Source organism: Melanostigma gelatinosum (assembly GCF_949748355.1).
Source record: "Melanostigma gelatinosum genome assembly, chromosome: 3".
Taxonomy (NCBI): Eukaryota; Metazoa; Chordata; class Actinopteri; order Perciformes; family Zoarcidae; genus Melanostigma; species Melanostigma gelatinosum.
This window is the reverse complement of record NC_136636.1, coordinates 3705384-3729406: the sequence shown is the minus strand read 5'-3', so window position 1 is coordinate 3729406 and position 24023 is coordinate 3705384. Positions and strand designations below refer to the sequence as shown.

The 24023-nt window shown below is 43.5% G+C and overlaps 2 protein-coding genes across 4 annotated transcripts; one reads left to right on the top strand and one right to left on the bottom strand.

Moving 5' to 3' along the window:
* Positions 1 to 54: 54 nt before the first annotated feature.
* Positions 55 to 10966, top strand: ergic3 (ERGIC and golgi 3). Of its 2 annotated transcripts, XM_079265821.1 has the most exons (14): positions 55 to 189; positions 743 to 813; positions 1523 to 1610; positions 1709 to 1828; positions 2771 to 2867; positions 2968 to 3133; positions 3472 to 3529; positions 5829 to 5843; positions 6718 to 6749; positions 6951 to 7047; positions 9437 to 9501; positions 9732 to 9868; positions 10719 to 10774; positions 10881 to 10966. In XM_079265821.1, exons 1-14 carry the CDS (start codon positions 102 to 104, stop codon positions 10958 to 10960), a joined length of 1170 nt encoding a protein of 389 aa, XP_079121947.1. In that variant the 5' UTR covers positions 55 to 101; the 3' UTR covers positions 10961 to 10966. The 2 variants fall into 2 exon arrangements, with proteins under 2 accessions (XP_079121947.1, XP_079121948.1); XM_079265822.1 differs by lacking the exon at positions 5829 to 5843.
* romo1 (reactive oxygen species modulator 1) lies at positions 7619 to 19661 on the bottom strand. Of its 2 annotated transcripts, none has more exons than XM_079265828.1 (3): positions 19517 to 19661; positions 8078 to 8208; positions 7619 to 7872 (listed from the first exon to the last, which is right to left on the bottom strand). In XM_079265828.1, the coding sequence occupies exons 1-3, from the start codon at positions 19613 to 19615 to the stop codon at positions 7764 to 7766; spliced, it is 339 nt and encodes a 112-aa protein (XP_079121954.1). In that variant the 5' UTR covers positions 19616 to 19661; the 3' UTR covers positions 7619 to 7763. The 2 variants fall into 2 exon arrangements, with proteins under 2 accessions (XP_079121954.1, XP_079121955.1); XM_079265829.1 differs by lacking the exon at positions 19517 to 19661 and adding an exon at positions 8981 to 9110.
* Between the last annotated feature and the right edge of the window lie 4362 nt (positions 19662 to 24023).

Here is a 24023-nt window from a genome sequence, read left to right as displayed (position 1 = left end):
GTGAGTGACCCGGAAGTGAAAGCAGAAGACTGACGTGTGTGTGTGTTGCAGGAATCTGTCGGCAACGTTTGTGCTCAGCGGTGGTTCTGTCGCTTAGAAAAATGGACGCGTTAAATAAGCTGAAACAGTTTGACGCTTATCCCAAAACTCTGGAGGATTTCCGAGTGAAGACGTGGGGAGGAGCGACAGGTGAGCCGCTTCAAACCTCTTTTAATTCGATGAATTGAATCTGTCAGAGCGGCATGTTAGCTGCTGCTGCGGCTAACAACAAGGCTAACTCAATCATTCCTCCTGCAAAAAAATCATAAAGATATTTTAAACACGCGCGTTGTTTCTTACTGTTATGATGTCATCGGTTTGGTTTTTTATTTTAATTAATTCTGTTTCTGTTTTTACCATGTCAAGTGTCTTTGAGTACCTTTTTTAAAGCGCCATACAAATAAAATGTATTATTAATAATACTATGTTAGTCATAACGTTATATTTTATCCAGAATAGACGCATTAAACTGTTTTAATTCAATATATTAGAGCCACATATCAACTAGGCTAATGATAAGAAACGCAAATATAGACTGAAGATGTATTTAAAATGTGATATCAACTTACTTTCAGGCATTTATTCCGCATACTTCCTGTGTAGGCTGATGCCAGTGGTGGTGCATGTTTTAACCACCTTGCTGTAAAACAACTCGTCTCAACTGTGACACAAACACACACACTTCCTCTTTGTGTCTGTGCAGTGACGGTCATCAGCGGAGTCATCATGTTGATCCTGTTCATCTCTGAGCTACAGTACTATCTCACGAAAGAGGTGAGTTCATCACACAGCACATGATTACTACACACACACACACACACACACACGTCCTTTACTGGGAAGGATTCTCTGGGTGGAATTCAACGTGACACAATAACCCGTGTGTGGTTATCCAGATTACAGTGAGGTCACGTTGGGCGATTACATTATTAGAAGTTATTGACATTCACAGCAGATAGACGATCCACCAGAGCTCCCCCGAACTGATCACTTTACCACCTGAAAGGGCTGAAATATGTCCACGATCATATTGATGTTCAAATGGTTCTTTATGGACCAAAGTGCTTTGAACAGGCTGCTGTCGGTTATGTCACAGGGTAGCACATGCACAACTTAAGTGGTCAAAACTCTTATGCAACGTTACATTATCCTAAAATATAAATGCTAAGTCACTGCTGCCTTGTTAACTGTGGTAGTTTTTATTGTTATATCATTTTCTATGACCCATTTATCATTTCTAACTGTGTAAGAGAGTCGTACACTGCACATCTTTTAAATCAGACTTCAACAGAGATAAGCTGATGTCAGTTGACATTTTTTGTTTCATGGAGTGAAATGTTGTTTATCTATATAGTAAGGTCAGTATGAGTGTATTTACCTTGTTTTTTGGGAGGAAAATCCCGTTAAAATGTATAGATTTAGACCATGCATCAGCATCGACATGTTTGTGTTGCGACTGAATAACATCGTGTGTTCGCTGCAGGTTCACCCCGAGCTTTACGTCGACACGTCGCGAGGCGACAAACTGAAAATCAACATCGACGTGATTTTCCCTCACATGCCCTGCGCCTGTAAGTTGCACCGCTGTTGACCTCGCCGCTTCGGCTGCACGCTAACGACAAATACATGCCGCTCACAAGCAACCCTCTCCCGTTCTGTAACCCTTCAGATCTCAGTATAGATGCGATGGACGTGGCCGGCGAGCAGCAGCTGGACGTGGAGCACAATCTGTTCAAACAGCGGCTGGACACGGACCTGAAAGCTGTGACCCTCGAGGCAGACAAACACGGTACACTTTGACTTTACTCCGACATTTGAGCTCCGGACTCTCATCGAGGGTCGACAGGTGGTGCGCTGATGTGGTCAGGTGGCTACAGGTACATGTGAGTCGTAGAAGTAGGATTTAGGAAGGCTGGCGTGAGTGTTTGCTCCTCTTCCTTTGGTAAACAGCGGAGTTGACGGAACCCTAGAAGCTGCACACAGCGAGGTGGTGGAGCTGGAAAGTTGAGCTGCATATGTTTGATTTGACAGCGCAGCACTTTAACAGATGACACTGGAATGCTGCTGAAGTAAGACAATAAGACGTTTTGTTTTGTTTTAGACTGAAGGGTTCAACTTAAACTCTATTACGAGACACAAAGGCGCTTCGCAGCAGCTCAGTGCTGCTGAATAGAGCGCTGCAGGGATGATGTAGTTTTGTGGGCCAACCAGGAAGTTAGCGTCTCACTGGCTCCCTCAACAAACAGCCAAAAAGATTCTTGTGTTGCATTCTGGGGTTAGTGCAGAAAATAAGCTCTGTGGCAAACAGACGTTTGTGATACTGACACGCTTTGTTCAGCAAGATCTATTTCACAAGTGATCAACGCTTTTATGATTTTTGAAGCGTGAACGCAATTACCAGAAGTAAAAAGCTAACGTAAACCACGGCCGCATGAGGGCGAGTATGAACACAACGAGCTGTGAAGGCGGATTCGTCCGAGTGTTGTAGTCCCATTCAGACTTTATAACGACGTGTAAACGCTTCAGAATTCACAAGAGAATCTCTTCAGCTTGTGTTAACCACAGACCTGATTTCAAACATCGAACATCAAAAACCCGTCCAGGGAACCACATGTGCAAAAGTTCTGACTCATTTCTGGGAGTCAAATTCCATGTATGGGAACAACGATTGTAATACAGTTTAAGTGTCTTTAAGTTAAACTAAATGCTGGTTTTGCGTTGTCGTGCGTAGACCTCGGTATGGCGGACGACGGTGAAGTGTTTGACCCCAGTTCACTGGACCCAAACAGATGTGAGAGCTGCTACGGAGCCGAGACCGAAGACCTCAAGTAAGACGATGAAAAATGTGTTGTGTTGGAAAGAAAAGACACACGAATGTGTGAAAAAAATCTTTATTTGTTTCTCCTTTTATTATGCGTTTGTGTGCAGATGCTGTAACACCTGTGACGACGTGCGGGAGGCGTACCGGCGGCGAGGCTGGGCGTTCAAGAACGCCGACACCATCGAGCAGTGCAAGAGGGAGGGCTTCTCCCAGAAGATGCAGGAGCAGAAGAACGAAGGCTGCCAGGTCTACGGCTTCCTGGAGGTCAACAAGGTGAACGACTCATCTCATCTTCTTGTTCTCTGCAGGACGTCCGGGAGGTTTGGGAGAAATGTTCAGAAGAAAATGTGGAAGTTTAACAAGTGGAAATATAAAAATTCAGGAACAAGAAGAACTCAGTTGACAATGATACAAACACCTGTTCACCGTTCGTGTGATGACAGACGGAGGAGGAGGTCAGAGGGAAGCTTGTGTTTCAGAATGACAATAGATGATCGTGACCAAAGGTTTTATAACAGAACAACCTTCTCATGTGACTTTATCTTGTTTGGCCCTTTTTATACTGTGTTGATTATGTTTTATTTACCTTCTCCTCCTCTTTGTTTTCTCAGGTGGCCGGAAATTTCCACTTCGCTCCGGGAAAAAGTTTCCAGCAGTCTCATGTCCACGGTGAGACCTCGTCCTCTGCACGCACACCCAGAACCAGCCAAAGGCTTCTGAACACCCGGTGTCAGATCACATCCAGATATCTATTCTATGGTCAAACTGCAGCACTTTGTTCCGAACATATGCACGGTGAAGTTTACACCTTTTTAAAACTACCTTTAAAGACACACAGACTTTAGAGACCTGCTTGGATTTAAGACTGCAGTAAATCACAAACTAAAAAGATTTTAGTCTTTGTCGGCATCTGTTTACTGGTGAAGATGCTCCACACACAAGAAGCCGGGCCTGAGGTCAGGTCCAGTAGTCCAGGCTAGTCGCATTCAAGTCACAGTTTCATTTGTTAAGTAAACATATGTCATGCTGGGGATGACATTGGATATCAGGACCGATCCATGAAGCAGTCGATTACAGGGTCTGTTTGAAGCCTTCTAGAGCGCTTACAGAGACCGCCGATCAAACTATTTAGGACAAATATCAGCCGATCAATCGGAGCACTTACAGACATCGAGTGCATCGCTTAAACTCCAAAATGCTGAAATAAGAATGCATAATAAAGGGTGCTCAGAAACGTTTGACTACTAAGTGCTTTTATCTTTAGTTCTCTCATCCATTCATCATCCACACACTCATTCACAAATCATTCATGAATCACAACTCGGGGTGTTAAACACAATCAGGTCTGATTCCATGCTGAGTCAGCGTGATTCCTGTCTGAACACGTTTCAGTGTGATGATCGTAGTTTGATCATAAAGATGTTGGTGCAGCGCTGCAGTTCTGTTCCACAGGCAGCAGCTCACAGACGGTTCACTTCTGTTGACGCTATGAATAATGAAGTTTATATATATATATATATATATATATATATATATATGTATATGTATGTATGTGTATGTATATATATGTATATATATATATCTCTCTTAGCTGAAGTTTATTTTAGGTTTAAACCACATCTCAGTCTTTATCAGAGAGTCGGCGTAGTTTGATTTAAAAATAACTTTTTAACTTTTAAAAAACGTGCCTGTGACCTCCGTCACTCGATGACATCGTTCCTCTGTTTCCACAGCGCAGTAGAGTTTGACTGATAAACGCTCTTCAAGGCTAATGCAAGTGTTATAGAGTGTTAATAATAATTATAATTTGACCATTTTAATGAGATGTCAGTGTTTCTGTCCAGATCTGTTTGAGTGAAGAAGCCTCATTAAGGATTTCTTTGACTCAACACCCGAAACCAAACAGAAGCTAACAAACCAAACGCAGCCGCTCTCACCGGCACCATTTCATTTCGATAAAGCCAAGAACATTATCACCGGATACATCAGCGAACACTTTCCTTTCCTCTGCACGTCTCCTCTTCGCTTCCTTTCCTTTGACTGCTGTTGCCGACGTTTGCCTTCATTGTGTTTTAGTTTTGTTCTTCATTGTTATTATCTTGACTTGACCGTCCCGTCTCACCTGCTTGCTAAAGTTCCTCTCATCTGCACATTAAACCAGAGCAAGAAAACTAACAAATGCTCAAATGAATCTTCTCTCGCGGCCCCTTCGGCAGGAAAAGAGCCACAATTTACACGCTGCTTCTAATTTGAACTAACCTGCAGTTGGCCACTACAGAGGAGAAGTTGGCCACTGAGTTTGATAAGTCTTCAGGTCGTTAAACATCAATCTGGCAGGTTGATTAAAGCCGTGCAGGTGTCTGAAGTCTGAGCTGTTATTTTTCTTCCCTGAACATGTCGTCCTCTGCTCTCTAAATGAATGTGGTTGAACGTGTTACATTGATTTCTTCCGGTCTTATATTTGAACGCGTAGCAGCCGAAACAAGAGACAAGAATCACTCTCGCTGAAGGATCTGACAGTAAACGAGACTCCGGCTGAAATAAATCCGCCTCATTCTGGTCCCAAACTCCCTCCATCGTCTCTGGACTGACCTTAAAGTGTCATGTGTTTGGGGGCTGCACGACCACCCTGACAGGCGATACATATTTTCAAAAGCTCCCTCTCTTTGCCACAGAATGAAACATAATCCTCTGCACTGTAATATCTGGCGTTGTGTAAAATCTCCAGCTTGTAAATCAACTTTTAATACTTTGAAACCAACCACATGGTGAGCACGAAAGCCTGAGGTAAGTTTTAAAAAGATGGGTCCTCATGCGCCACTGCTCGTTTTAATATTTCATTTGTAAAAATATGAAATATTAAGAATCATGTTTTGTCAGAGTTGTGCAGCCCCTCATACACATTAACATCACGTGGTTTGTTGTCTACCTGCATCATTCTAGTGACTCTTCTCTCTTCTTTCTGCAGTGCACGCTGTGGAAAGTAAGTCCATCTTTCTTTGCAGTTTTCTCTTAAATCTTATAAATACCTAGAAACGTCACTGACGGCTCATTCCTGTACAGTTACCTGTTTATGACACATGAACACAACGTACTGCTAGTATACAATTATTTAGTAAATGACAACTTTTTACAAAGATAGAATTTAAGTACACGATGATCGTCGATTTTGAGAATCCAGTTTGTTTCCCCTTTGAAAAAAAATATTAGACTGAAGCTGCTCTAATATTGAGTGTTAAATCCTCCTTAGCAGACCTGTGGAAGGGCACGCTAACCCATATGACTGTACGGTCTAACGTCACATCAGTCTCAGCGTGATAAGTCGTAACAATTTAAGTCCAAAACTGCCTCAAAACACTGTTTATGAATGCAAACCACATGTAAGGGAGGTCAGAGCTCAGCCAGCGGAGACCAGCGGGTGCTTTTCAGAATGCTACGCGTTGCTTCCTGGCGTCCACGTTGCTCTGAGATCGTGGTGGCGAGGAAACACGGGTGCATCCTACGTGGAAGTCTTTTACCGATTGGCGTGACGTATATAAAAGCCGCACCTCCACATGAGAACGTCTCCTCCATCCTTGCCGGGAGGAAGGAAGCGAGGAGACACGTTCGCATAATGAAAAGCACCTCAGACGTGACATGCGGCGACTAACACCGACATGAACGTGTGCGTTTGTGACTGTCATCTGCACATGACCTGAATCAATGGGCAATAATCAACCACAAACTGATCAACAACTCACATTTCTGACAGATCTGTAGCTTCAGACACACTCCCTCCCGTTCCTTTACTAAATGTGTTTTAAAGCTTCTGGAATCAACACGTGAAGTGATGTGAAATGTTTTCTGTGTGTTTGCAGTTCACGACCTGCAGAGTTTCGGCTTAGACAACGTAAGTGTTTCTACTGATGCTAGTTTCAGTTTCTAAAACTTATGTTGTAACAAATGTGTGTATTTTCTTTGCTTGTTTAAATATTATTTGGTACATTACAGTTTAGAAAGTTGACTGTCAGATAATACAATATAAAGAGTTTACTTGATGCTAACTGCTATGAAGAGTTGAAGTGTACCCCTCTTGTCCGTCGTCCTGCAGATAAACATGACCCATCTGATAAAACACCTGTCGTTCGGTAAAGATTACCCCGGCATCGTGAACCCTCTGGACGAGACGGACGTCACGGCGCCACAAGGTCGGTCACCGTCGAAATGTTTTCTATACAAAGTGAAATAAGCTGCAGTGTAGCACCAAAGTTCAGTGTTCAAACTAAATGAGTTCTTTAAAAAAATAATGCCTCATTCCACTGAATCTGAACTTTATAACGTCGGTGCTTCGTCGAATTTTTCAAAGCAGAGGATGTAATTTGAGGTAGATTTCTTCATCTGCGTGGACAGTACCCAAAATGTGTACAAAATGTGTACATTTTCCCCAACTACTGTGCATCGATAACAAGTTTTATAACAGCGTCCATAATAATAAAAGCACATTTGCACCCGATCCTGAAAATGACTGAAACACTGAATTTAACCCAAATGGAAGAGATGTGACAATCACCCTTCTTCTGGTTTAACTCCAGTTTCCTACATTTGGACTAAACTTGAGGTTTTTCTTGTCAGACCCTTAGATTCTTTCTATCGCTGCGTTTTGCACCAACTTCAAAATCGGAGAGAAGCTGCATCGTAAGAGACCGATGTTCTCCTGTAGAATTACTAACTAAGCAGAGAAACTCTGGCGACATCACAAAGTAACACATCCACTCTGAAAACCATTTTGACGAATGTGAACATTTATTGACAAAACTAGCCGGCGGGTTGAGAGCGTGACTGCGTCGAGCGGACAGACGGCTGTAGTTACTGGAAAAGACTCATAGCCGAGTGACTGTGAGCAGGAGGTCGTCCCTCCTCGTCCTCAGCAGCGGATGCCCATCCCGATGGACATGAAGGTGCCGAACGTCCCGCCGCTCTGCATCATGGTCTTCCCCACTCCTCCCATCAGCTCCCTGCCGCGCATGCCGACCCTTGAGGCAGAGGAGACAGTTTTAGTTTAGTGTCGACTGAACATGTTAGCCATTTTGTTTCACGTCAATATTCAGCCTACAAAGCTCTGATTGGCTCAGTTTTTAAAACCAGGGAAAGAAAACGAAACCAGGTCCATATTCTCAATCTCGCCACATGTGCAGTTACTGTTCCTATAAAAGCAGAATATTTTGGGTGCAGACTCACCTGAGACAGGAGAAGGTGCCGAACATGGCGCCAGCAGCCATCCCCACTGCAAACCCCATCATGAAGCCCATCTTGACCCGGTCAAAACAGCTGGGCTGGGTCTGTCCGTATGGACCTACAGCCACGGGCATCTGGAACAGGAGAGGAAGAATAAATAGAGATGAGATAGACAGGAAGTGAGACACAGTTCTGATCTGTATCAGGAACTAAAATACTGAACAGGTCTGAAGGTTGCTGAGCAAGACCAATGTGACTATTACTAAAACATGTGTAGAAGAAACGCCCAGACCCTTGATTACATTATTCATGCTGGAGCTTCATCACTAGAAGATAGCAGCTGACTCTTAGTAATGTTGCTTCACGGGACGGACAACAAGTCGGACATTTGACCTTTGTATCTAGCGTGCTACTAGTCATTTATTATACGAACTTAACCTGTCGCTGTAGTCCATTTAGTGGTTACTAAGCTGGTAATCTACACTAACCACGAACTAAAAACATGTGGTAGTTAAGCTCCTGGTTAATTATTAAGTTGTGTTGCTAAATCTGTGATTTTAGGTTAATCGCTCTTATTGCATTGGCCAGTGAGCCAGGCTAACGGGAGCGAGCTGGGCTAATGTTAGCTAGCACAGCTGTGTAAGAAAAAATAACCCAGCCATTTGCGTCACTGTAGTTTTTACACGGTAACTATACAATACCGCATTCGTTAATAATTCTGTAAAATGCACCAGATACGTTTGTTGTGCTAGCTTAGCATGCTAACTGACGTGCTAGCTTAGCATGCTAGATGACACGCTAACGCTATGGAACGTTAAACCTGTGGCCTTGACACATAAACACGGCACGTTTTCACCGACAAAACGGTTTATTTTGGATCAACGCATTCTGTAAATACGACCTTACCTTGAAGTGTGTGTTTTAAAATAAGTTCGGTTTATTATGGTTCTTAATTTGGAGGATTCTCGTAGTTGTAGAGCTCAGCTGCGTTTAAATGTCTTTCTAGCAGAACTCCATAACCGGAAGGAGAGAAAGATGGAGGATAAAGAGGAGGAATGAGCCTGGAGGAGAAACATGAGAAAAACAAACACCGCCACACAGTGTTTAGTTTTAGTAATGCTAATGCATTTTAGTAATGCTGTTATTTCGATTTTATTTCGATTTTAATTATGTAATCAGTTCAAGAGTCTCCAGTGGTGTCTTATAGAATAAAGTTACTTCATTACAAGTAAAAGTCCTGAATTCAAAATGTTACTTAGTAGAAATATCATCGTCTAAAAAATAATAATAAAAACAAACTAAAACCCAAACCCCAAAACATGTATTTGAGTTTTAACAAGGGCTTCCTTTCTCTTCCCACAGCATCAATGATGTACCAGTATTTTGTGAAGATTGTTCCCACCATCTACGTGAAAACTGATGGAGAGGTGAGCTAATCTTTAAATGTCCTCTTTCATGTCACTCCGAAATGTTAAAGTGACTCATTTAGAAGGAAGTGTTGCGTTTAATCGTTTTATGAACGCTTGGTGCTGTTCAATCCTTTTCTTTTCATCATGAGACTTTACTTTAAGTTGTCTCACCCCATCTAATCTAATGTTTACCTGAGAGCTGCAACAGGCTGAATCTAACCTGTTTTGTTGTCTCTTTATTTCTGCAGGTGGTAAAAACGAACCAGTTCTCCGTCACCAGACACGAGAAAGTGGCCAACGGGCTGATAGGAGACCAGGGCCTGCCGGGCGTGTTTGTTTTATACGAGCTGTCGCCCATGATGGTTAAATTCACAGAGAAGCACAGGTAGGACACCACAGGAGCTGCGGTCCGTTAGACCACCGTGAAGACTTCCGTTGACGCAACATATGAGAAGAGAGAAAAAACCTACAGTCATGATCTGAGTTTGAGATTACGTTATTTTGGGAAAGTGTTTGAAATGATTCAAGACATTTTTCATTCAATATTTTTTCCATTCAACCAGTTGAAAACGAATAATTCACTCAGTGTCTGATTCATATGGCTTTAGTCAAGATTTGGGACCAACCAGAGACTGAATGAATCGATAAAACAACGGTATTAAAGAGGCACTTTTAAAGGCACAATGAGGAACATTTGTCGGTTGCTGTTTGTGAACACAACATTTCATCATTTTATTCACTCTGACGCTGTTAAAATGACAGATTTCCCTTTATGGATCTCTGAAAACAGGACTTCAATGTAGAACGTATGGCTGCAGGACACGTTGCCTTGCATGGTGTTCATGGGGGGGCTTTAATTACACTCTTTTACTATTTACATGAAACACACGCTCAGTTACACACATTACACTACACACATTCATCGCGTTTACGCTGCTCAGCCACACAGTTATCTGACGTTGGGAGCGCTAGTTGAATCAGACGTGGCTCGCTGGTTTGAGCCCACCGTACCAAAACTAGTCGGAGAAAGTTAAGATCAGAACAACAAAGTGTCCTCGCTTGAGCTGCAATCTGCCTTTTTAAAGGGGAAATAGGTTTAAGTGACATTAATGACAAGATTTAACAGCTAAATTTGAATTACCAATCTGTCCGGAGGATGCACATTCATGGCAATAAAAGTACAATTGTTCTTTAAATGTTCTTACTCAATGCATCTTCTCTCTCGTTCTGTTCAGATCATTCACACACTTCTTAACGGGAGTTTGTGCCATCATTGGAGGCGTGTTTACAGGTCAGTGCGTCCGTGTGACATCATAACGTACCGCAGACTAACGACGCGTGAGAGCGAGTCGAAATGTAAATGCAGCGGATTAAATCGGACTCTCCTTCTCCTGCAGTGGCCGGTCTGATCGACTCGCTCATCTACCACTCGGCTCGGGTCATCCAGAAGAAGATAGAGTTGGGCAAGGCATCCTAACGCCCCCCCCCCCCCCCCCCCCCCCCCCCCCCCGCCGGCCTCCACGGTGCAAAATGGACAGAAGAGGGACAGACAGACAGACGGAGAGAGAAGCAGTTTGTCTTTCTGTCTTCTGTCAGATGGAGTGACGGAACACAGAGAGGTTCTAAAGCACTGGAGAGGAACTTGTGGGACTTTTTTTTTCGCTCTCCGCTGTTTAATTTCGATGCCGACGGGTTCAGAATCAGAGAGGAGGAGGACGACGACGACGACGCTTCGTCTGCCTCCAGAAGCGCCTCGGTGGGGAAAGGAGGAAACCTCCTTCCCTCACTTCCTGTTTAACGACCGCCGCCACACTGAATGTCCGTTAGAGGATCCAGAGGGGCGAAGATCAGACTTCAATGGAACACGTCACCCAAAATCATACAACCTGGTTTGCGCGAACATTTCTTTTAAGCAGAATCACAGACAGGCAAAGATCTCTCAATACAACAAATATATGGAGACGCCTTTAGGGATAAGTTGTCATATTTTATACTTTTTATTGTCAACAAATCCCATGAAGTAAGCAAAACCAGCAACAACTTATCCTGCTAACTTGTCTTTGTATCCACATATCTTATTCCTCTGTGTCATAGCGCACCATTGTCGTCCAAAAACATATTAAAAACACACGATGAGTCTCACTGTTGCACTGGGGACACTTTCCTTCATTGTGAACACACACTGTAGTTTATTCTGACTCGATCGCTCTCACACACACACACACACACACCGTCCTGCTGCCGCTCACTAGAGCACCACACGTGGATTAATCCGCCGCTGAAAATAGTCCCCAACAAATGCACCATTTATTCCTGTTTGAGTGGTTAAGATCAGCCTTCAGCAGGAACAGAGAGCCGGGGCCGACTATGGCGTCGGTGTTGGCTCTCGTCTTTTCATGGGATTTGTTGACAAAGCAGAAAAATACAGAAGATCACCGTCTACACTCACACACACACACTCATTGTGTCTGTTTCTTTCGAGAAGTCAATGTTTAAACATTTAAATACGCAATCCTTGAATTAAGATTCCAATCAGATAAACACCGGTTCAAAGCCAAGAGCGATGTGAAAGCTGCAGCAGAAGAAGAAACAGCTCTTCCTCTCTGCTTCCTGTGACCGTGAGAACAGAATCATCCGGTGCTCATGTTGTGAGCGGTTGAAACACTGTGGGTGACGTGTTCCCTTAAAGACTTTCTGTTCAACAAATACTTCAACCGGGGTTTTCATTTTGAACAACCGATGTCAGTCCTCTTTTACGTCACAGCCACCGTGAGCAGGATGTGATAAGTAGTCAGAAAAGCAGAGATGCTGTCTGATGGAGGACGGTCTCCTTCATGCGAGGCTCTTCCACCAGATATAAAAAATAACGTCCATATTACAACGTGTTCGGGTAACAAAGAGGCCGTGGCAGCGGTTGATCGGAGAAGTTAAAGCGTCATTTATCTTGATTTGAATTCACGTCCATTTCACAACAAACTCTGTTTTTGTGCCAATTTTATCCCGCTGTGATTTTGAGACCTAGGAACACGACGTCCACGTTCTTAGTCGTGACGAGCAAAGCTCTGATTGGCTGACCGGCAAGCCACGTCTGTGTGAGATCTGGAGCCGGGCCAATGTGTGTCCACCACAGTGTCATACATCTACATCTACACAAATCACAGTAGCTTCCTGTGATTTCAACAACAGAAGTGTCAGACCGCCCTCTCGTCCGCGTCCGTCCTCACCTGCGCCGTTTAGTCCTTTAACCCAGGCTCTGTTTTAGGGGATCTTACCTCCTTGATTGACTAAATTATCCTATTTCCTAATTTAGTTTTTTGTTCACTCGTGCAGCGATTTGAAGATGAACTCTCTTTATGATTTGTACCTCTTTTTGTTTTGTATTCAGGAGTGTAAATATTGTACAGACCCATCCGCCACTGCCTCAGAGAACGGAAGGAAACAGCTAAACACTGTGAATCCACCACGTCGAGCGCAGCACTGAGTCAAAGTGTTAAAAGTGTTGTTTTTTTGTGAAATCTGTAAAAAGGCTGCTTCTATCCGTCTGTCCTTTCTTTCATTCCATGGGACAGAAACCATTTGCCCTGTTAGACTGCCATACGTTTCTCTGTTCTGTTTAATATATGTTTTGATTTGGTCTGTGGGAGTTGGGAATGTTTATGGGTCATAACGTAACCAGTTGCTTTCAGATGACGATCTTTCAAAAAAAGTGTTTTCCTCATCTGAAAGCTGAGGTTTAACGACCGGTCTGACAGGAAGCTCCAGACCACGAGAAGACGTAAACGTCTGTTTTATTCTCACTTTATTCCTGACTCGCGTGTCGAGCCGCCAGATGAGACCCACATGTTGACGTTCGCCTCTCTGTGTTTATTCTCAGTGTGGTGATATTGTCGGTTAAAAGGTTTGGGGCTCTTGTGTTCCTGAAAAGACCACACTGGTGGTTTTGCATTTTTCGGTGCGTTAACTGAAATCAGTCATTTTTATTTCTATATGTTAAGAAAAGCAACTTCAGACGTAAACTGTAACAAACAGTAATTTACCGTGATGCTCTTTTTCTCCATCATGTTGCTACACTCAAACTTCAGAGACACCTTCTTGTTTTGTCCGACCAACAGACGAAAAAATTCCAAAGATCTTCAGTTTACAATGATTTCAAAATCAGCGACATTTAAGAAAGTTGCTGGAACGAGCAAGTGACTGAGTACAGCGAGCGAAGCGCAGAGCGAGAGACGGAGTACGGCGAGCGAAGCGCAGAGCGAGAGACGGAGTACGGCGAGCGAAGCGCAGAGCGAGAGACGGAGTAAGGCGAGCGAAGCGCAGAGCGAGAGACGGAGTACGGCGAGCGAAGCGCAGAGCGAGAGACGGAGTACGGCGAGCGAAGCGCAGAGCGAGAGACGGAGTACGGCGAGCGAGAGACGGAGTACGGCGAGCGAGAGACTGAGTACGGCGAGCGGAGCGAGAGACTGAGTACGGCGAGCGAAGCGCGGAGCGAGAGACGGAGTACGGCGAGCGAAGCGCGGAGCGAGAGACGGAGTACGGCGAGCGAAGCGCGGAGCGAGAGACGGAGTACGGCGAGCGAAGCGCGGAGCGAGAGACGGAGTACGGCGAGCGAAGCGCGGAGCGAGAGACGGAGTACGGCGAGCGAAGCGCGGAGCGAGAGACGGAGTACGGCGAGCGAAGCGCGGAGCGAGAGACGGAGTACGGCGAGCGAAGCGCGGAGCGAGAGACGGAGTACGGCGAGCGAAGCGCGGAGCGAGAGACGGAGTACGGCGAGCGAAGCGCGGAGCGAGAGACGGAGTACGGCGAGCGAAGCGCGGAGCGAGAGACGGAGTACGGCGAGCGAAGCGCGGAGCGAGAGACGGAGTACGGCGAGCGAAGCGCAGAGCGAGAGACGGAGTACGACGAGCGAAGCGCAGAGCGAGAGACGGAGTACGACGAGCGAAGCGCGGAGCGAGAGACGGAGTACGGCGAGCGAAGCGCGGAGCGAGAGGCGGAGTACGGCGAGCGAAGCGTGGAGCGAGAGGCGGAGTACGGCGAGTGACAGTTATTTAAAGTTAGGAGGTGAAATAACGAGCATAACAAGCCAGAAACAAACACACTACTTTCACCCAGGAGAACGTACAAATGGCAACAATTTCTTCGAGTTGAAACGAGAGAATGAAAAAGTTAATTATCGAGATAGTCGTTGATTCATTCGATGTCGCTCCACTCCGATTGGCTATCCACGACGATCACGAGCGTCTGCACACTTCTTACAAGTCTGTTTTAAGATGATCTGTTTTTTTCACCACTTCCAGATGTTTACTGTCGGTCAGTTTTCGTGTCGATCATAATGTCTTTGAACTTGTTAAAGAAGCTGAAGGACCGTCGTCCTCTACAGGACGTCCATGTCTGCTTACTGTGTTACTCACATCTCTCATATGTTTCAGTGTTCTTGAATGCAACACCATGAAGGTGTTAAATATCGTTCATGCTTTTACACATAAATTAAACCGCAAATTAAAGGCAACAACTTCTTCACTGTCTAATTAAAATAAATCAGAGTTTGGGGCGGTGAAATGACGAGCTTCTTCAAACAAGTTGTACTAAAACTCGCCACCTGTTTGGTGGAGATCTTCTCTTTCTGTCCGTCACTAACCAGACTAGAACCAGAACAAACTAGAACCAGAACAAACTAGAACCATAGAATAAATCACTTCCCGCCTGCTGGAGGACTTTGTTCCAGTAGAGATGCACATTTTATTTTCGAATACGTCTTATCACTTCAGACAGCCGGACCTTCAGATTTAAACCACTCCGTCGACACGAAACACAACTTCTTCTCCAGATTCACTACGTTGACAGACAACGTGTAACAGCAGGAGTGAAGCGCGTGTGACTGCGGAAAGTCGCATGAAGAATATCATAAAGAGACTCTTTGATGAACTCCAGGATGAAATGTTTCCTCTCTGTGTTTTAAGTCGCTTTTGAAATCTGGATGATGAGGTTTGATCGTGAAGGAGAGTTGTTGCACCGTTTGAAACGTGTGTGTGTGTGTGTGTGTGTGTGTGTGTGTGTGTGTGTGTGTGTGTGTGTGTGTGTGTGTGTGTGTGTGTGTGTGTGTGTGTGTGTGTGTGTGTGTGTGTGTGTGTGTGTGTGTGTGTGTGTGTGTGTGTGTGTGTGTGAGAAACGTATTTATATTTTGATTGTCCTCAAACCGTTTTTAAAATGACAGAAAATAAATGTTGAATACACCAGCGACACCTGTCTGAATGTCTTTACTTTGGTTTTGTTATTTATATTCAATCTCACATTTAATGGCTTTACAATTTAAAAGGTGCAATATTTAAGATCTAGTACCTGCTCAAAAACAAAATAGTTGAAATATATGAAATGGAATTACACATATTTGTGGTTGACGGATGGACAGTAAATTCAAAATGTATCAACTGTAATGTAAACAGGAATGTAGTAGATGTACATGCGTAGTAGAGAAATAATATATGTTTATATGCATATATATTAATATGTACATATTTATAGATATATAAAGATAATGAACCTCAGAAGTCATGTGTGGCTCATGGCCGACCTCGGACATCTCTGCAAACATCTGAATCTGTTTAAATCAAACTAATTGGGAGTCTATTAAATGCTATAACTTGCTTTTCTTAAATATTATATTTGATCCACTAGATGGCGACCGCGTTCCTCAAACTGTCCTAGTTCTTACTATTCAAACCATGGTACCCCACACACAGAACATCTGAATACAATTACAGCCGGCTTGAGTCTCAGTCTCTCTCTCTCTCTTGATACTGGAAACATAATTATCTGCGTGGTGCGTTCGGCTCTGAATCATATTAATATCCATCGCATGTACATTTAAAGTCCTCAGGAGCAGAAAGACATCATCAGGTTTATCTGACTTGCTGAGGTTTGCTTCACACATTCACATAGTTTTGGAGGCAGTATCTACATATTTTACTTAAAGTTACTGTGAGGAACTTTCTAACTGGTTATGAAACAATATCCGTTTAATACTGGTGCCTCTGTATGACCTACATCAGTCAACCGGACTGAGGAGCTTCCTGTGAAGGAGTTTAGTTTGAAAAGACTGCATTCGTAGGAAAACACGAAACACGAGGAGTGGCTTTTTCGTAAGGCGTCATACGAACCGTTGGAACTTGGAGCAGAGTGCTAGCTTACTTCAGGCGATCGGAACATTCGCTAATTTGATTAGAGATAAAGTAATTTACTCCCACCTTAAATTCATTAGGGAAGCTTGGAAGTAACCTACAACATAATTATGAGAAATACAATCTTGTGTGACCTGATTGAGTTTAATCTCAAAGACAGGAAGCTGAGCAGTATCAGGGCCGGCTCTGGGAGGAGGAGGTGGAGAACACGAGGAGAGAAAAAACTCAAAATGTAGAAGAAGAAGAAGAGTTTCTGTATTTGTTGTGTGGTTGTTTAGGTTCAATTTGTAGTTTGGTCGGGTTTTAAGGGTCTATTTTCTGAACTTGGAGTGTCGGGTTGGTGGGTTTTTGGTGATGATTGAAGGTGGGGGTTCGAGGGGTTTATTTAGAGGGTGCAAGGTTTAGACTTTGGCTCGTGGTTCAAGTGAAGACTTTGAGTTGAGGTTTGCTTTGTATATAGTTTGAAGCATAATGTCTCAAGGTGAAATTCCTAAAGTTTGAAAATCCTTGAAGCTCATACTTACATTTTGTGACGTCTGTCAACATGCAGCGTAGCACATTGATCTCACTATTACATGTCCTGATAGTTGCAAATAATTTAACAGACGAGAACAAAACATCCTATTATAAGTACTATTATAAGTACTTCACGAACAAATCAAATTAAGTTGCACAGAAGAGATGGGATGTGGTCATGAGTGAAGCTGGTTGATGAGGAATGTGGTGCAAGATGACGAAGAAACCAAACCACAGCACACTGGGAGAGCCGAGGAGGCAGAAGCCCTGATGGAGTCTGATCAGCAGGTCTCAGGTGCTCACAGTTTCACTGCTGTTAGAGCTCCGCCCACCTGATCACCTGTAAGGCAATCAGGAGGATGAGCAGCTGCAGGTGCATGAACCAGACCTCACTTCCTCTCACACGCTCCACTTCTGAGCTTCAGAGCTTCAGAGGCGCTGGTATGTTGTTGCTTTTGGACAGACCCCGGTTAGCTTTCTCCAGTCTTTATGCTAAGCTAACCATGCTGCATGTTCATCGCACACACACATGAGGGTGGTATCGAGCCTCTCATCTGACAACCAGCAACAAAACGTGTTTCCCCAAATTTGAAGGGCCTCAAGCCGAGACGGTTGGGAACCACAGATCAAGATCCAGGTGACGTGGTGGAGTCTCGCTTTACCTGCTGGTGCCAACGCGATGCATGAACTTCAACATCCAACACCAAAAATAACAATTTCTTGATGCCGAACTTCTTTTATATCTTCTGCATAAAAGAAACCAAAGTTCTCAAATGTCGAAACATAAACATCTGAACAAAATGTCACGTTTTACTGGAAACAGGAACTATGTGATCAAAGAAGGACATTCAATGGCAGCTTGCAGCACTTTTCAGTCAGGACCCAAAAATAAAGTATTGAGGTTCTGACTTTTATTCTGGCTTTAGTTCAACATGCAGAGGTCGACTACCACATACTGTAAATGTGTTTCCACAGAAACTCTCTTCTGATTTATTATTTGTTTGGGTGGGAATTACACAACTGGACGGCAACAGAACTGGGATGACAGTATCATAACAGGAACCTCCCTTTTAATCCCCCCCCCCACACACACACACACACACTTTGGCTGTGACGCCACACAGACACAGATTTGTACTGTAACCGTAGCTAAACATTATCAGAAATCAGAAATGTTCCACTGAAATTCTTGAAAACATCTGGACCTCACAAGTACACAATTGCAGTTACACCGCAGACTGATGAGGGTCAGACTCAGTTTCTCTGTGTGTGTGTGTGTGTGTGTGTGTGTGTGTGTGTGTGTGTGTGTGTGTGTGTGTCAGGGTGTTTGGTGGTTGTGTTAATGGCAGTCGTGTGTCGCGGTCAGCTGTTTGAAGTGAGATGGTTAGAAAAAACAAACTTCTCTGCCAGTTTTCTGTCTGCAGGGTTCAGACTCGATGATGGAAGAAAACGGTTTGCTTGTAAAAGTGAAGTTTAAGTGTGATTTCTTCTGATCTTCAACACGTTACGTTTATAGGAGCTGATGGTGTTGTTGATCGACACCAGAGCGAAGTTCCTCGTGTGATCACAGGAAGCAGAAGCTAGCTGGCGTGCTATGTTATTAGCCCACATGGCAGCAAAACACAGCACATTGATGAACACACACTTGAGTTTTTGCCTGCAAATGGTTCACAACGAATCTCTCTCATCTATTTGCAGAACTTTTTCAATAAAAAGACAGATTCACACATGCAGAGGACTACTGTGGCCAAAATAAGGTCCTGTGGTGGTCGACCACAAGGGGAGGGACTTCGCATCTCCATTAAAAACCAAATTTCTCAGAAAAATGATCACTTGAACACATCATATGTGCTCCATGACAGGTGTTGCTGTTGAACACAGGTGTTATGATGACCGATCAGGGGGGAAAGCTCGTGGTTTGAACATTACAATTTGAGATGATCCTGTCATTTGAACAGTTGAACTGTGAGATCGCTGATGTCCCAAATGAAAACTGAGCACACTCTGTCCTCCCATTCTCAATTTGCCAAATACTAACTCCCAAAGCTGCAACGTTCTCATTCGCTGCTCGGACGGCTACACAGAAAGTTGTGCAACATTCAACGAGATCATAAACACACATCAGATATTTAGTAAAAAAAGTCATTCCCAATAGTCACTAATATCCTCTAAACATTCTTAATACATAAACTACTGAGTTATGATGCTGAAAAATACGCATTTCTTTTACTTTTTTTGCCATCGTTTGGTGAGACTGCAGTAATTTCCCCGTACTGGGAGCATCCCCCTGGCGTACTTACTGGAACAAGTGCATAAACAAATGAGATAAGATCCAACGTTACCGTGGAACAACTCCAGCTTCTGAGCCCTCCGACTTCCCCCGATGCCTTTGTGCACCATCTGTCTTCATCAGCCGACTCACAGGGAGGTTGGTCTGACATCTTGAATGAAAGTTATTTTCCGTTGTGGTGTGGCCAACATAACATCACCATCTCCACTTACTGTAACTTGTAAGTATTGTAAGTCATACTTGGATCGGCCCATTCAAACCTATGACCCCCTGAGGTTTAATGGGCCCCTCTATGTCAGCTATGTGTGCGTGTGTGTTGGCGATGTATTCACACACTTATCCGACTTCCTGTCTCTGGATTATGATGCCATCAGTGCGAGCCGCTGCTCTGTCAGCTGGGATCTACCAGCTACGGATGTTAGCTTTGGGATCTACACACACAGTGGACCCCTCACTCACACACACACACACACACTCACACACACACTCACACACACACTCACACACACACACTGGCTAAACGTGACAAAGGGAAAAGGCGTAGTCAGTGGTTCTGTTGACTAGATGTGTTGGTTTGTGAATCAGAATGAAAGTTAAACAGTGACTGGCTTCATTACTCAGATATAAAACACGTCCTTATCTCCCTCCTCGTCTGCCGGCAGTTAGTTTCTCCTCATCTTCTCTTCTATCTTCTGTCTAAACTCTGGGCGTGTCCCTCACTGGTTTAGTAGGTGGTGAACTGCCCAAAAATAACCACCAATTTGGTGATTTGAAGCTTCAAAGACGTCTAGACAAAAAGAAAAAGGTAAAAAGTGCTCCCATTGGTTTAAAAGTGGACATTCTCTGGACGTCCAGGACGCAGATAACGGTTGTTTCTCTGGAATTTAAATGATGATATTTCAGTGTGAAGCAGCTTCTAACTACAGATTTAAATGTCGTGATTTAGATGTTATTGAACAGTTGTATGTAAGGGGAGGGGAAAACAAGTTGTGCTTACAGGGAGGTTTTCTCGTCTGACCCCAGTAAGAAAATCATTCCAGTGTACTGGAGGTTGAGCTTTCAAAGAAATTCCCAGAATGCAGGGTTGAAGAAGCATTGGGAGACCATGCTCCATGTAATACTGTTTATTTATGTGACTTTTTACACTCTAACCAACCTACAGATGAACAAAAACTGAGAACATACTTTAAGATTACGAGACAGCCAAAGTAAAGCGTTTCCACCAACATGTATTGGTTGAAAGTTACGGAAGAGCCACAGCTCAAATTTGAGGAAGATGCATAAAAGCTAGTTTTGAGCAGCAAACGTGGCTTTTCAACACAATATGTGTATCATTGGAAAATAAATGTCTGCTCTAACACGAAACACCAACACAATATTTGGGATTATGTGCCCAGTGCAAAGAATTATGTTGCAGTTTCTCCCTAAAAGTGCAACATGTACCAGATTAGGAGCAGTCTGATTGACTCGCAAAGGCTCTCAACATGGCGACATCTGGGCAGGTGCAGCAGGTTGTCAGCTCTATGAATATGTTTCTTCTCTGTGCATTCAGCACAGAGGTCGAGGATGTCTTCAGTTTAGCTTAGCACAAAGCAAAAAAATGCTATTCTCGCTCTGTCAAAAGAGCAAGTCTTGTTCACATTCATTCTAAACGTCAGCAAGGGAATCACTAATGTATATCTCTCCATGTTTAAGACTTCAGTCATAGCAACTAAAACCACAATGATTTCCAAGTATCCGTGTGTTACTTAACAAGATGCATCCATTGAGTTGTTGGAAATGTTTGGGAACCACAGGTTAACATAATTGATCCCAAGATTATTCAGACACTCGTGAGGGTGTACCGGAGTGTTCTGGAGGGATTTTGGAGCAGCGGTGATCCAGCGGTTCACTTCCTGTACTGACTTCCTCTGCCGACCAGATGCAGACAGTTTTAGACATGACGGTACTTCCCTCAGAGAACGGGCGGCTGGGTTTGACTCATTGTGTCGTCTGAAGCAGAAAAATGGAAAATATCAAACATGAACCAAAAATAAATGATAATCCACCATCATTTTTTTTGGTTGCTTCTGATCCACAGCGACTCACACTGAGGTTGTTGCTGTACGCTCATAGAGTCACAGCGGATGAGTCAGTAGAAATGTTTCAAACTGAATGGATGGTGGTGGTTTGGCAAAGTGTTGTAAACATCAATAAATCCTGAGGTTGGTTTCCTTCCAGGCAGTCAAGTACTTCATAGCAAGTTAATGCAGTTGTGAGCACTTTTTTAGACTTTAACTGAAGAAATGATCTGACTTTCCTCCCGCAAATTGAAAATGTGCATTGGTGTGTTACGCTGTTAGTAATAGAGGCCCTGTGAAGCTGACATCGTCTCACTGTTTATGCAGCATTTTTTTTTATTATCGTACAGACTTCTGCAACACCGTCTTCAGTTGAGTTCAGCAATGGTGGAAGCTTTCTCCAGTAGCTGTCCAGGTAATCAGCTGCCTTCTCAGTCATGTGACTTTTTTGTTTACAATCCCTGGTTTACTTTTGAAATACTTCAATGAGCCAAATAAAAACACACGGCTCTTTACTCTAAACGCTGAGTCTGAGCTTCATAATGTCACCGCGAGCTGATTTATATTTACAGATGAGGAATTGAGAGTCACCCCTGACTCTTGAATTCCTCCGGTTCATTTGTTGTTTTGTTTTTGGAGGAACTGAAGGCAGCAGACGAGTCAGTGCAGTGAGTCAGCTCTGAGGAGGGAAGTTCAGGCTTTTCCAAAACCAAACAAATCTAAATCATTTCACAAAGTTCTTCATTCAATACCCTTTAAATACAATAAGTGTCTGCCCGGCTGTGGTCAGACTGCTGACAGATGCTTTTTTTCTTCAATCTGTGCCCTGTCGCACATCAGGGTGTTTCCTGAAAAGTCTCAAACACAAACTCCGAGTCACTTTTCACCTCTTTCTGAACAAAAGAGTCATTCTAGTTAAATTACTTCTGCATTCGAACATCCTTCTGTAAGCTAGTCTGTTGATAATAATAATAATAATAATAACTTTATTTATAGCACCTTTAAAAACAGTTTACAAAGTGCTTTGACAGACAAAGCAGCAAAATCAAGACAATAATAACAACAACAGAAAGCTCAGTGAGACAGTCGATACATTCAAAATAAACTAAGAAATAAAATTGATTCAGTGCTGATTCAGTCTAATCAGCAAATAAAAATGAAACATGTTGTATAGGCTACATATAGCTGAAACCGGGTTAAGGTTACTACTTCACCAACCATGTCCAAACAACAACCAACACCCCAAACCCATGGACCACCTGATGCGCTCACGAATGGAATCACTGAAGCTCCATCCACCTACGACCCGTCCTCTCCAACATGTGCCGTTTGTTGCCGTTGTTGCTGTTTCTGACGCTGTTAGCACCGTTAGCTGCTAGCACCGTTAGCTGTTAGCACAGTTAGCTGCTAGCCGCCCTTCTCAGACATCTCCGTGTGCAGACAGGCAATCCCAGCTGTATGGGGTTATTGCTTCTACGGTTTGGCCTAGAGCCAAACCATACAAATTGAACACATTTATAACAAGTTACTGTGACATATTTAGCTGGTATTTGACTTTGAATACTTCCTTTATTGAAGCATCTGAGGGAGTCGAGCCAAAGAAAGACTGTCACAGAGTCATCGTAGGCCGAGAGAAAGAAAAGAAGAAGCAGAGACAGATGACGATACAGACGGATTAAATAAGCATTTAATAATAGATGGAAGCTACGAATCTGGAAAGCAGGAAGTTGAAAAAAAACGTCTTTACAACCGACACGGCTGCTGTTCTTCAGTTAAACATTTGTCTCTGGCCACAGGCCTGACTGTCCATCAAAATCAACCGAAATGGTGTCAAAGCTGAGATGCTGACATATTGTCCCTCTTTTACTTTACCATCTTGTACCAGCACCTTTTACAGTGTGCCAGTGCTGTGGAAAGTCACATTAATGTATAATTATACAGTAAGAAACCTCTCTCTTTTTGTATTTCCTTCACATATCTCGAGAAACGTTCATCTGATCTACTTCAGTGTTAGGTGGTATTTCAAAGATGTGTTTGTGAGCTATGCTTATGATTTACTCTTTAAATCAAGTTTTTATATCTATAAACTGGAGCTGGGTTCATAACTACCATAGAACAGTGCATTCTTTATCATCTACATTGTTGTATCTTTTATGAATGAACGTTTCCTCTTCCCTCCTCTGACCTTTGGCCTACTCATTCGCGGCAGCTTGTATCATGTTTGAGGATGTGGACGTTTTTATGAGGCACTAATTATAATGAACTTCACCAACAAACACAGAGGCGTGTATTTAGAGTGTTAATTAATGGCACAGGAGCTGTGTGTGTGTGTGTGTGTGTGTGTGTGTGTGTGTGTGTGTGTGTGTGTTGGTCAGAACAGGAAACTCACTGAGCGCCACGTTAATTAAACTTTGAGAAAATAATGACAAGCATGAATGAAGATGTAAGAGGCGTGAAATCTGCTTCCTCTGACTGACTCTGGTGACATGAACCACAGTT

What these genes read in the sequence shown, in the direction of transcription:
- ergic3 (XM_079265821.1), top strand. Translation starts at nt 102, where the DNA reads ATGGACGCGTTAAATAAGCTGAAACAGTTTGACGCTTATCCCAAAACT. An exon ending in AGTACTATCTCACGAAAGAG is followed by an intron (nt 814 to 1,522) that starts GTGAGTTCATCA and finishes TGTTCGCTGCAG; the next exon opens with GTTCACCCCGAGCTTTACGT. An exon ending in CCTCGAGGCAGACAAACACG is followed by an intron (nt 1,829 to 2,770) that starts GTACACTTTGAC and finishes TGTCGTGCGTAG; the next exon opens with ACCTCGGTATGGCGGACGAC.
- romo1 (XM_079265828.1), bottom strand. Translation starts at nt 19,615, where the DNA reads ATGTCAGACCAACCTCCCTGTGAGTCGGCTGATGAAGACAGATGGTGC. An exon ending in GAAGCTGGAGTTGTTCCACG is followed by an intron (nt 8,209 to 19,516) that starts GTAACGTTGGAT and finishes CTCCTGTTCCAG; the next exon opens with ATGCCCGTGGCTGTAGGTCC. An exon ending in GGCACCTTCTCCTGTCTCAG is followed by an intron (nt 7,873 to 8,077) that starts GTGAGTCTGCAC and finishes CTCTGCCTCAAG; the next exon opens with GGTCGGCATGCGCGGCAGGG.